The 12,279-nt window shown below is 37.4% G+C and overlaps 1 protein-coding gene across 5 annotated transcripts in view; it reads left to right on the plus strand.

The window, feature by feature from the left end:
• LOC120531412 (RIMS-binding protein 2-like) overlaps nt 1-12,279 on the plus strand; it is a 374,849-nt gene that overhangs the window by 334,799 nt on the left and 27,771 nt on the right. For all 5 annotated transcript variants that reach the window (XM_039756810.1, XM_039756806.1, XM_039756807.1 and 2 more), the window contains 5 exons: nt 1,201-1,512; nt 3,257-3,445; nt 4,764-5,903; nt 7,091-7,196; nt 11,749-11,927. In XM_039756810.1, coding sequence (XP_039612744.1) covers nt 1,201-1,512; nt 3,257-3,445; nt 4,764-5,903; nt 7,091-7,196; nt 11,749-11,927 — 1,926 coding nt within the window. The remainder of the gene's footprint in view (nt 1-1,200; nt 1,513-3,256; nt 3,446-4,763; nt 5,904-7,090; nt 7,197-11,748; nt 11,928-12,279) is intronic.

Below are 12,279 nucleotides of genomic sequence, written 5' to 3' on the forward strand. Positions count from 1 at the left end.
CGTGGTGGTTCTTGTAGCACTGACTCCAGCTGCAGTCCACTCTTTGTGAATCTCCCCCACAGTTTTGAATGGGATTTGTTTCACAATCCTCTTCAGGGTGCGGTTATCCCTACTGCTTGTACACTTTTTTCTACCACATCTTGTCCTTCCCTTCGTCTCTCTATTAATGTGCTTGGACACAGAGCTCTGTGAACAGCCAGCCTCTTTAGCAATGACCTTTTGTGTCTTGCCCTCCTTGTGCAAGGTGTCAATGGTCGTCTTTTGGACAACTGTCAAGTCAGCAGTCTTCCCCGTGATTGTGTAGCCTACAGAACTAGACTGAGAGACCATTTAAAAGCTATTGCAGGTGTTTTGAGTTAATTAGCTGATTTGAGTGTGGCACCAGGTGTCTTATTGAACCTTTTCACAATATTCTAATTTTTAAAGATACTGAATTTGGGAATTTCATTAGTTGTCAGTTATAATCATCAAAATTAAAAGAAATAAACATTTGAAATACATGAGTCTGTGTGTAATGAATGAATCTAATATACAAGTTTCACTTTTTGAATGGAATTACTGAAATAAATCTACTTTGTCATGATATTCTAATTTTATGACCGTCACCTATATATATATATATATATATATATATATATATATATATATATATATATATATATATATATATATATATATATATATATATATATATAATTTTTAATGTAGGTAGACCATTTTGACCTGGTCATTTTAAAAGTAGCTCGTAAGCCAAAAAAGTATGGGCACCCCTGCTGTAAACTGTAGAGAGATTGTGCAGTGCCCACACTATGCTTCACAATCCATTTATTTCAGATATTGTATTAGCAATGTGGGGAAAATTTCGTGAGAAAGCAAGCATTTGCCTCTGACTGGTAACCAATGATGGGACCAGCAATCAAACCTATGTCTGGAGCTTTGATGCAGCAGTTACTACACCACCCTTTACATGTTGTTTTGGAAGTAAAAGTAGAAGTTAAAATACACACACTTTTTCTTAATGAAAATCTCTGGCTAGAAGCCTGAAAATGTATTTACATTTCAACATAAAAATTACACAAATCACTCAAGACAACACAACAGCTAAAATAAACTTCAGCAAGAAAATTAACATGTTGGTGCCACCATGATTAGTGATGGGAATGATAGCGCTGCTATTAATTTTCTCTTTTGAAATTCAAGGCTGGAATATCTTCATCTAAGGACAGACTACTAAATCCATCCAAAGACTGTGAGAGCAGCTCTTCAAAGTACCCCACAGATTCCTATTCCAGGGAGGCCGATGTGAGTTGTTCTGAAGACTTGTCAGAAAGTGTGCAAGCCAAAAATATAAGGGGGTTAGATCAAGAAGAAGAAGAAGAAAAGGGAGCCAAGGCCAATGCCAGAGTAGTGTCCATAGAGGAATTCCTAGATGACTGTGAGGAGAAACAAGAGCTCACTGAGCAGCCAGGTCAAACCAAGAATGACCTTGCAAGACCAGAAAAAGCAAAAGAGGTTAGAATAATTTGTTTAATAACTTAATTAACTAATGTACTTTACACTTGGTAATGAAGCTATTATCAACACATCTCAAACAAGGCAGCAGTCTATTGCAGGCCCACAAGTGCACACCTTCACAAAAGCTGGCTTAGAATTTTCAGATAACATATTAATTATGTCTTATTAATGTAAGAAGAACACTCACCCAGACAAGGGAAGAATGTACATGGGATTTGAACTATGGACACTTCATACATCAAACAACAATGCTAGCCTCAGCATCAATGCTGTGCTTTCTGTTAATTGATTTAAAAGTAATGGTTTTTACAGCTGCTTCTTATGTGTCCAGTGAAGACAGAGCACTTCCTATCAGTTCTGTGTTGTGTTTAACAGAATTGAAAAGGTTAAGTGTTTGTGTTGAAAATCCCACGACTGTTAAGATCTAAAGATGCAGATTCCACTATCTGTGTGGGGTCTGCTTGTTGTCCTCCTATCACCATGGAATTGCTCCAGGAATTATATGCCTGTTAGGCTGTCAACTCGAAATTGGCAATTTTGAGTGTATGTCCTGTGATAGACTGACCTTTTGTCCACACCTGGGATATAACAGAAAACATGGCTTCAGAAAATAGATGGGCAGATGCTCTCTGACATCCACTGCTCAACTAACGTGAAATATCTTTTAGAGCAAGTGTTGTGGTGGCAGCTTAAACAAGGATGTCTGACTAGGATTTCATAGCTGTTATTGAAGGCCACATGTTTAGGTTGTTTTATTATAATAAAAAAAACAAAAAAAACTGAGAGACAGATATCCCTAGCTGAGATGTCCATAGATTCATGAACTTATATTTCTAGTAGGTATTTTTGTTCAGTTACCTTCTTAAACCTGTGCCCATACGTATTCTCAATTATTTTTATAATCCCAGTAGCCAAATGCTGTGTATGAAACCATAAAGTATCAGCTGTAACCTCACATGCAGCATTAAATCATCAAATTGTAAATTACCAGTAAATTTCCAGGAAGTGCAATATTTAGCAACTACTAGTTATTTCAGGTTTTTATTTGTAAACATAGATTTGTAAAAGTGACAGGGTTTTGGGTACTGTATATAGGCTCAGAAAAAAACTTCAACCAGAAATATGCAGATACCTTACACCAGTTTTTTATTTGCTGCTTAAATTTTTAATAAGAAGTATTTTTGCTCAGAAAAATGTGCTAGAGTTTGCATCAGTTTACTAAGTTGTTAAAAGAAATGCAGGCCTGATATACGTACTTATTCCTAGCACAAGTCAAAATTATGTGCTTTAGCTGTCCCTTTTCATGCATACGAAAGGCAGAACAAGGCAGGCTTTTAACTCTTCATGTTTTTGCATTGGAAAACACATAGTGACATTGCTAGTACGTGCATATCAAAATGTAAATGATGGCCATTTTAGGGAATTTGGAAAGATTTACATCCTTTACAATAAAATACTATGCTAACACACAGTTTGTAAGGAATGTCATAGACATGGAAAGGAGTTAGGAGTGATTATAAAATACATAAGATGGCCCATCAGTAGGCTTTTCGAAGAATAGGGGTTAGGTTAAATATAATAGACACAAGCCAAAAAATGTTAGTTTGTCATATTTGTTTAGCCAGTGGCTGTGTTTTAATGAGCCCTTTTGTCAAAAAACAAGAAATCTAACATCTCAGGTTTACATTTTAGAAATTTTGCTTAAACAAACGTGTCTTTATTTTCCATCTTTTAATCATAGGTGTGTTTGGTAGATGTACCTCAGCCAGTGTGTTACTCTCGGCTAAATGAGTATCACAATGATAGTAGTCGGGGTTCAGACCTCTCCGATATTCTGGAAGAGGATGAAGAAGAATTATGTTCAGACACAGCAGGGAATGAAGACGACAAGGATGCATTGTGTCAAGCTAATTTGGGGGTCAGCGTAAAGGTAATGATTCAAATGTGAAAGAGAAGATGTATACTGTTTCCAAAGTATAAGAAAGGTACAGCAGAAAAACTTTATTTAGTAGAGGCAGTGCTACAAACAAAGAAAGGATCACAATAAAGTAATATTAAATGACAGTTTTATTTGTAAATGAGTGTAGTGGACGGAAGTATAAGTACCATACCAGGTCATTGAAAATTAATTGCAGGAGATTGATGATTATGTTATCTGTAAATTTGAAAGTTTTAGTATTGATGTTTGTATTAAAATATGCAGTAATTCCCATATATTTATGCTCACAATTCAACAAGACAAGGGGCAAAATCATTGATGAAGAGCGTTATTAGTTGCATGATGATATTCATTTCATGTACTTTACCCCAAAAGTTAACTTACAATTCCTGAGGTGAATGTGAAATTGTATGTGAAGGGTATGTGGTAGTATCACTGTGGAGCCAGAACCTATTCTGGCAGCACATTTTGCAGGCCAGCAATAGGTGTGCTCTCTAACTGCACACTCACTTCTTACTGGCCAAATGTGAATCCTCCATCAACCGGACCATGAAATGTTTTGGGAAATGGAAGAAAATTCAGTCAGACCATAGAGAGAGCAAACTTCATGGTCAGTGACAAGGCCAGGATTTAAACACAGTCTCAAGGAAGTGTACATGCCATGCTACCTAATAAAATTACATTTGAAAAATTTCATTTAGTAACATACACATTCCAGCAAAAAGTTGATGAAGGTATGACCTTATGACTGTCCTATCCCTGATTCTTGCAGCATAGATGTCAGGCATCATGGCCCATCCTTATGTTAAGTATATGTCCGGGTAGGACACTGGTTGTAAAGCCTCAAAAGATGCTCACATCTACATCTAGAAAGTCTAATTTTGACCATTGTGATATTTTCTAGGATGAGGACATGAAAATATTTTAATGACTTGTATAATGAAAATAATGCATACCTAATTGTAATAATTCCTATAATGTTAGCCCTTGTTTATCCTATCTGATTAATGAAAATTATTTTTTAGTCTAGTTATTTTAGATTTTTTTTTTTATTATCGAACTGTTTTTATTTTATTTAATTTTTCTTTCTGTGTTCTTTCAGTATGCTATATTTTTAAGGCTACTGAATACCATTTGTTTTGTTTTCTTTTTATCCTGAGAATTAGGGTAGTTTGGAGGATTTTTCATTTTTTCCTTGCTGTTTTATGTTTTCCTTATTTTTTATATTTTGTTTCCTTTGCATGTACATGTATGGTCCTCTCGCTTACCCACTTCTTATTGTGCAACACTGCATTGGCTAACTGTACAGGCTCACTCTGACACATGGGAGACGGACAGTGATGAGGAGATTCTGGAGAAGATCCTGGAGCTTCCACTGCAGACCCATCACAACAAGGAACTTTTCAGCATCCCAGAGGTCACTGAAGAGGAGGATGAGAGCCTAGATGTAGAAGAAGCTGAACAGCCAAGTAGAACCAAGATCCAAAATCTTTCAGTAACTGCAAAGCCTTCTGCTGGAGAGAATCTTAGCTCCAGTCAAAACTGCAAAGTGTCATGTAACAGAAGCCATGCCTTTTATGACGAGGAGCACAGTGCAGAAAACAGTTGTAAACATAAAAAAACAGAGGAGGCTATAAATAATCGCCACAAATTACAAGAACAAGGTAACCTCCCTCTGCAGCCGGTGAATGATGAGAGCTTTAAAAGCCAAATCAAGCATGGGATTCCTTGTAGCAGGAGCAGGCTGCATCCTCATAAAGATCCATCCTACTTCCCTACAGATGGTAAAACTAAATATTTAAAGCATTCTCAGGAAGACTTTGACTCTGACATTTTTGTATATGTCAATGACAAGGAAAACAAATCAAGGAGAGGTCATAAACAACATGATGGTGTGCCTAGAAGCCCAAGGGATGTGGTGTCTGCAGAACTCCGCCAAACAACTTTAAAAGTAAACAAGTATTACCCAGTGAAAGCATCTAAGAGACATAATACTTCAGCAATAAATGGTGGGGAAATTGATATAGAATATGGTACAGAGGATGATGAAGAAGCTGCAACTGATGATCCATCCATGGTTGATGTTGTCCAGATGCATTCTGGTTGGCAGAGAAAACACACTGCATCTGAGAACCTTGAAGAGACCAAGGATAATTTACTTCACAATGGGCTAACACAATCCAGTGATATTAAAACGGAGCTGAAAAAACAGATGAAAAGCGAAGACACAGTTTTACAGTCAAGGAGAAAACAACATCATTGGCATCATGACAATAGTAGTGTGGGTTCATCTACTTTGGCTCATCCTGCCTCCCATTCCAGAGGGAAAGGGTGCAAAGAAATTGGGGATTTAGGCATCCACGGTAATGAATATGCCAAAGCTGTATGTCGGAAAACAAAATCTGAGCAATCGATGAAAGGGCAGCACTCTGACGAGCTATATTCACGGGTGTGTGATTCCTCTTTTGTTCTGGTGTGTTGTTAAAGCCAGCTTTCTTTCCTCACCATTGCACTGCTCTTTGTTAAAGTACCTCAGTTTATATCATCTATACAGCAGCTCCATTTCTTTCTGTAGCACTGCTTTATAGTGGTTGTGGTTTGTGTATTTTATCATGTTTGCTGCACTTTGTGGCTTACTAAGTAGCCTCCTCAGTGTTGTCCAAAATACTGTCAGACCTGTTACAGAGACAAAAGCTAAATTCATGCTTTCACACTATATTTTAGGTATATATGACATCTATAGTCTCCGTGACAACTCCCAAGTGAACCTAACAATATATGCCCTCTTTTAAGTAGGAAATGAAACAATAAGTTAAGCTTTAGCAATTAAGAGCCTGGATATACTAAAGGTTTTTACATCCTTATCACACATAAGATGCATCTACTAGAAAGATGCATATGGATTTGCCCCATCTTTTAGAGGCTAAGGCTGGAATTTTTATATGGATGAGTGACTAATTATTACTGTGCTTACTTTAATACATATTAAAATTATCTGTAGAAATTATGTACTGCTAAGAAAACATATTTTTATCAGTACTAGCCTCTGAAGATTGCTGGTTCATCACTGCCTCTGTAACACAGAGCAAATCATCCAATCAACCTTTACTCGAACAGCAAAAATTATTATTAAACAGTGCATGAAATAACATAAATGGTTGTTTGTAATGCAGTTCTTAACTCTAATTTAAATGTGAAAGTATGTCTTCAAGACAGAAAAAAAACTTAAAACACCCAGCTATTCCAAGGAGTAAGAAGTGCGAAGAGTGTTTAAAATTTAGCTTTCATATTAGGGCTCAGCTCCCAGCTATGCTGTTTGTGAATATCCCACACCCAAATTTGTATGTCATTTATGCTTAGTTGCAAACAATTTTCTTTTTGCATAGATGAAAATGTACTTATCTTTTACATAACTGGCATCTTTGTCGGTACTGTGTCATGTTATAATTCAAATTTTAAAGATCTGGTCAGTCTCATTTAGTCAGCAAAATTGCAGTTGCACAAGCTTGCAATGTTACTTGCACAGTCATTTCACAATTATTTTACTCCTTAGTATGCTCAGTCCAAACAGGTTTGATTGTTCATGATGGTATTTATTAAGTGTAATTTAAATTAAAGGCAAGTTTTTTATTTCAGGAAATTATGGCCAATAATGACTCTAGAAACTTGTCTGGATCCTTGAAAAGACTGTCAAATGAATTGGTCCCAAATACCGAGCAAGTAGACAGCAGACCATATAAAGGTGAGAGATTCTGTTAAGACTATCAATAGAATGCTTTCCAAATATTTAGTACTCGTGAAATCTTCAAATACTGGGCGTCAATTAAAATGGTGTTTTCCATTACCACAAATTTCATTCAAACTGTGAGACACAAGTCAATAAGTTAACCCCATGATGCAATTCAGACTTCATGATAAAATATTCCCACAATATGAAATCTTCATAAAAGAAGTGTACTGTATGCTTAGTGTTATATATTATTAAACATTCATAATCAAAACATTGCAAAATAAATTCAAATTAGCAGATGTTAAAGTATTATTTTGAAAGCCTTTTATATTAGAATAAAATAAAATACATTTAAATATTGTAATAATTATCAAGCTTGGAAGGCACACACCAAATGACAGTTGAGCCCAAGAATGGTCTGTTTATTTAACAACTAGCTGTGCTACCCCTCTAAGACAGGTTGAAGTCTAAGTAATCAATGGAAACCAGATGTTAACATTTGCAGTGCACCATGCAGTGCACGTCTCTGTTACATGCCATTTGGTATGGGGTTCATAAAAGCAGTGTTAATGTTTGTGAGGCGCCATCTATTGGAGTGAGAAATGTAATGCATTTTATTCCAAAAAATGTTCGTGATGCGCTGTCTTTTGGAATGACAGAGACATAGCAACCAGACAGACACACAGATACTTAACGTTTAACACAAGAATCCCTGAAGGTTATGGAAAAAGTTGTAATGGGGATTGGTCTGCGGATGCAGTGGTGCATCTATGAAACAATGTTGTAATTCACTGTGATTCATTATAAGTCTTTCTTTCTCTCTTAAATTTATCTTGTTGAAGAAATAGATAGACAGACAGACACATGCACACACACTGTGGTTTGAAAAGGCACCAGAATGACTAAAAATGAAGAAAATTAGAAAACGTCTGTCTTGACTGTCACAATCACAGTGAAGCATTATTCAGGTGTATTGCTGTTGGTACAGTGCATCCGGAAAGTATTCACAGCGCATCACTTTTTCCACATTTTGTTATGTTACAGCCTTATTCCAAAATGGATTAAATTCATTTTTTTCCTCAGAATTCTACACACAACACCCCATAATGACAACGTGAAAAAAAGTTTACTTGAGGTTTTTGCAAATGTATTAAAATTAAAAAAACAGAGAAATCATGTGTACATAAGTATTCACAGCCTTTGCTCAATACTTTGTCGATGCACCTTTGGCATCAATTACAGCCTCTAGTCTTTTTGAATATGATACCACAAGGTTGGTACACCTGTCCTTGGCCAGTTTCGCCCATTCCTCTTTGCAGCACCTCTCAAGCTCCATCAGGTTGGATGGGAAGTGTCGGTGCACAGCCATTTTAAGATCTCTCCAGAGATGTTTAATCGGATTCAAGTCTGGGCTCTGGCTGGGCCACTCAAGGACATTCACAGAGTTGTTCTGAAGCCACTCCTTTGATATCTTGGCTGTGTGCTTAGGGTCGTTGTCCTGCTGAAAGATGAACTGTCGTCCCAGTCTGAGGTCAAGAGCGCTTTGGAGCAGGTTTTCATCCAGGATGTCTCTGTACATTGCTGCAGTCATCTTTCCCTTTATCCTGACTAGTCTCCCAGTTCCTGCCGCTGAAAAACATCCCCACAGCATGATGCTCCCACCGCCATGCTTCACTGTAGGGATGGTATTGGCCTGGTGATGAGTGGTGCCTGGTTTTCTCCAAACGTGACACCTGGCATTCACACCTAAGAGTTCAATCTTTGTTTCATTAGACCAGAGAATTTTGTTTCTCATGGTCTGAGAGTCCTTCAAGTGCCTTTTGGCAAACTCCAGGCGGGCTACCATGTGCCTTTCACTAAGGAGTGGCTTCCGTCTGGCCACTCTACCATACAGGCCTGATTGGTAGATTGCTGCAGAGATGGTTGTCCTTCTGGAAGGTTCTCCTCTCTCCACAGAGGGCCTTTGGAGCTCTGACAGAGTGACCATCTGGTTCTTGGTCACCTCCCTGACTAAGGCCCTTCTGCCCCAATCGCTCAGTTTAGATGGCTGGCCAGCTCTAGGAAGAGTCCTGGTGGTTTCGAACTTCTTCCAGTTACGGATGATGGAGACCACTGTGCTCATTGGGACTTTCAAAGCAGCAGAAATTTTTCTGTAACCTTCCCCAGATTTCTGCCTCGAGACAATCCTGTCTCAGAGGTCTACAGACAATTCCTTTGACTTCATGCTTGGTTTGTGCTCTGATATGAACTGTCAACTGTGGGACCTTATATAGACAGGTGTGTGCCGTTCCAAATCATGTCCAATCAACTGAATTTACCACAGGACTCCAATCAAGCTGCAGAAACATCTCAAGGATGATCAGGGGAAACAGGATGCACCTGAGCTCAATTTTGAACTTCATGGCAAAGGTTGTGGATACTTATGTACATGTGCTTTCTCAATTTTTTTATTTTTAGTAAATTTGCAAAAATCTCAAGTAAACTTTTTTCACGTTGTCATTATGGGGTGTTGTATGTAGAATTCTGAGGAAAAAAATGAATTTAATCCATTTTAGAATAAGGCTGTAACATAACAAAATGTGGAAAAAGTGATGCGCTGTGAATACTTTCCATGATGCACTGTATATTGGAGCCCCAGTAGTGTTTCTTGACACACTTTTGCTGAATGATTTGTTGGATGAAAGTCCTCAGTGTTAGTTTGTCAAAGAGAGAGGATGAACAGCACTGTTCATGATGGCACTCAGTTTTATTTTAATTCTTTATAACATTACTACCTCCCGGGTGGTCCAGAGTGTGTCCCATAACTGAGTTTGTCCTTATAATTAGCTTGTTAATTTGGTCAGTCTCATTTAAATTGATGTTACCAGCCCAGCACACCACTGAATAGAAAATTGCACTGGCCATCACAGAGTTGTAAAAGATGTGAAAGATGTCACTACCCATATTACAGGAATTAAAAAAAAATGGCCTTAACCCTTTATTATTATAGTTCCTCTGTGTTATGAGACCAGTCCAACTGGTCATTGATATGGACTGGGCATGGAGGCTGTTTGGTGCAGTGAAAGTCAATAATCAGTTTATTGGTTTTGCTGATGCTACATTGCAGGAAATTCTTTCTACACCAAGAAAAAAAGTTCTCCACCTGACTCATCCCTTAATTGATATACCCATGAATGCAGAATCATCTGAGAATTTCTGCTCACTTCCATATCAGAAACATAGTCCTCGAGTCTCAGAAACTGTGGTCTTCCCAACATATAGTCCATTATTAATGGAACCATATGGTCATCCACTTGCATATTTCTGAGCTTACCCTTTAACAGGGATTTCTATTGTACAACTGGTCTGTAGTCATTAGGTTAAGAGGCCTGCCTTCTTTGAAACATGAACAATGCAGGATGTTTTCCACAGCAGCGGCACACACTGGAGCCTTAGGGATAGACTGAACAGGTGACAGAGAATACCAGAAAGTTGGTCAACACAGGCATTAAGAACTGTGGACTGAGTCCATCTGATCCAGCAGCTTTTTTATGTGTATAGTTTGCTCAGTAGTCTCCTTAATTGGTCTTCAGATATGGACAGCCCATATTGGTGGTTAGAGGTGGATTCATTTCTGACCATTCCAGTTGACATAGTAAGAGTTGTTAATGTAGTAGGAATGGTGTGGAGGGACTGGTCATTGGAAGAAGGTGGTAGTGGAAGGGAAAATCTATTAAAAATTGGTTCAGGGTGGCAGCTTTATCCACATTATTTAACCCTGGATTGCTTGAGTTCATTAGTATTGCTCAGACCTTTTCAGGCATCTTCTTGTTATTCTTAGTGAGATTGTTTTCTATTTTGGCTTTATAAGCTTCCTTTCTTTCACTAAGCTTTTTTTTTTTAGCACTCACTGTGTGCCCTTCAGAGCCTCTTTGTCACTGGATTTGAATGCTCTTACTCAGGAGACCTTATATGTACTTTGCGTTTCAAAATTTAATATTATGAATAAGTCAAGGGAAATTTTATACTATACATCCATCACAGCAGGAATTTTGAAGAGAAGAGTCACAATCGTCTAGTCCTACAGTATGTCTTAATCACTTCCATCTGCTTTTCAGAGCTGTGGTTGTCTCCAAACTCTCATACAGTATTTGTAAGATTTATTTATCTTTGTCTATAGAACATATCTGGATGGAGCTTGAGAGAGCTGAGTTGCATGCAGCTTATTGACCTAAACAAATAATCTTCAGGAGTCTCTTTTCTTGACATATTTTTATTAAAGACTTACTTTTATTTAGAGGCTATAAAAGAGAGAGAATAACAAGTTGCTACTGATGGATGATTGATATATTTCATGAGCTGTGATATAATCTCATCACAAAATTCAAAGCATGGACCCCATATGACCTACCTTGATGCAATTAGATCCTCACTTATGCTTAGGCTCAGAAAGGCTTAGCTGAAACATTCCTTCTTAAGAATGTCTCAGAGCTTGAGTTCTTATGCAAGAGGTATTGAAGAAAAGACTCTCTTAAAATTCTGCCATAAGCTCATGTAACACATCCCTTGGTTTCTTTCCTTGCAGAGGCCCAAAGGACAGCCAGTACCCCAGATAAACCCATAAGCTCAGAAGTTGAGGACTATCCTGGCGAGAGCAATGTTCGCATATTTGTAGCTCTGTTTGACTATGACCCAGCTACCATGTCCCTGAACCCTGATGCAGTGGAGGCAGAGCTTCCCTTCAAAGATGGACAAATTATAAAGGTAAATTATTGAAGACTGCAAAAAAATATTGAATTCAGAAAGGATTATTATGACATTTATAATATATATAATATATATAAAATATACATTTTTACTTTAGAAATTATCATGTTGAAAAAAGAGTTGATATCATCAGAATAACTTCATTTTGAAGAAAACTTTACTGTTTTATTATTTTGTCTTGTTAGGTGCTTACTACAATAACTATTCCTTGTATCCAATGTCAAGGAAATCTTTTTTTAATGTTTCTTTAATTTAGCATTCATTTACATAGTAGATTAGCAACATTCAGTTGTTTGTTCTTTGCCAGATAATTGTTTTCTTCTTGCATGATTTCTCGATCTTGAATTAA

The sequence above is a fragment of the Polypterus senegalus genome, chromosome 6, assembly GCF_016835505.1.
Source record: "Polypterus senegalus isolate Bchr_013 chromosome 6, ASM1683550v1, whole genome shotgun sequence".
Lineage (NCBI taxonomy): Eukaryota > Metazoa > Chordata > Cladistia > Polypteriformes > Polypteridae > Polypterus > Polypterus senegalus.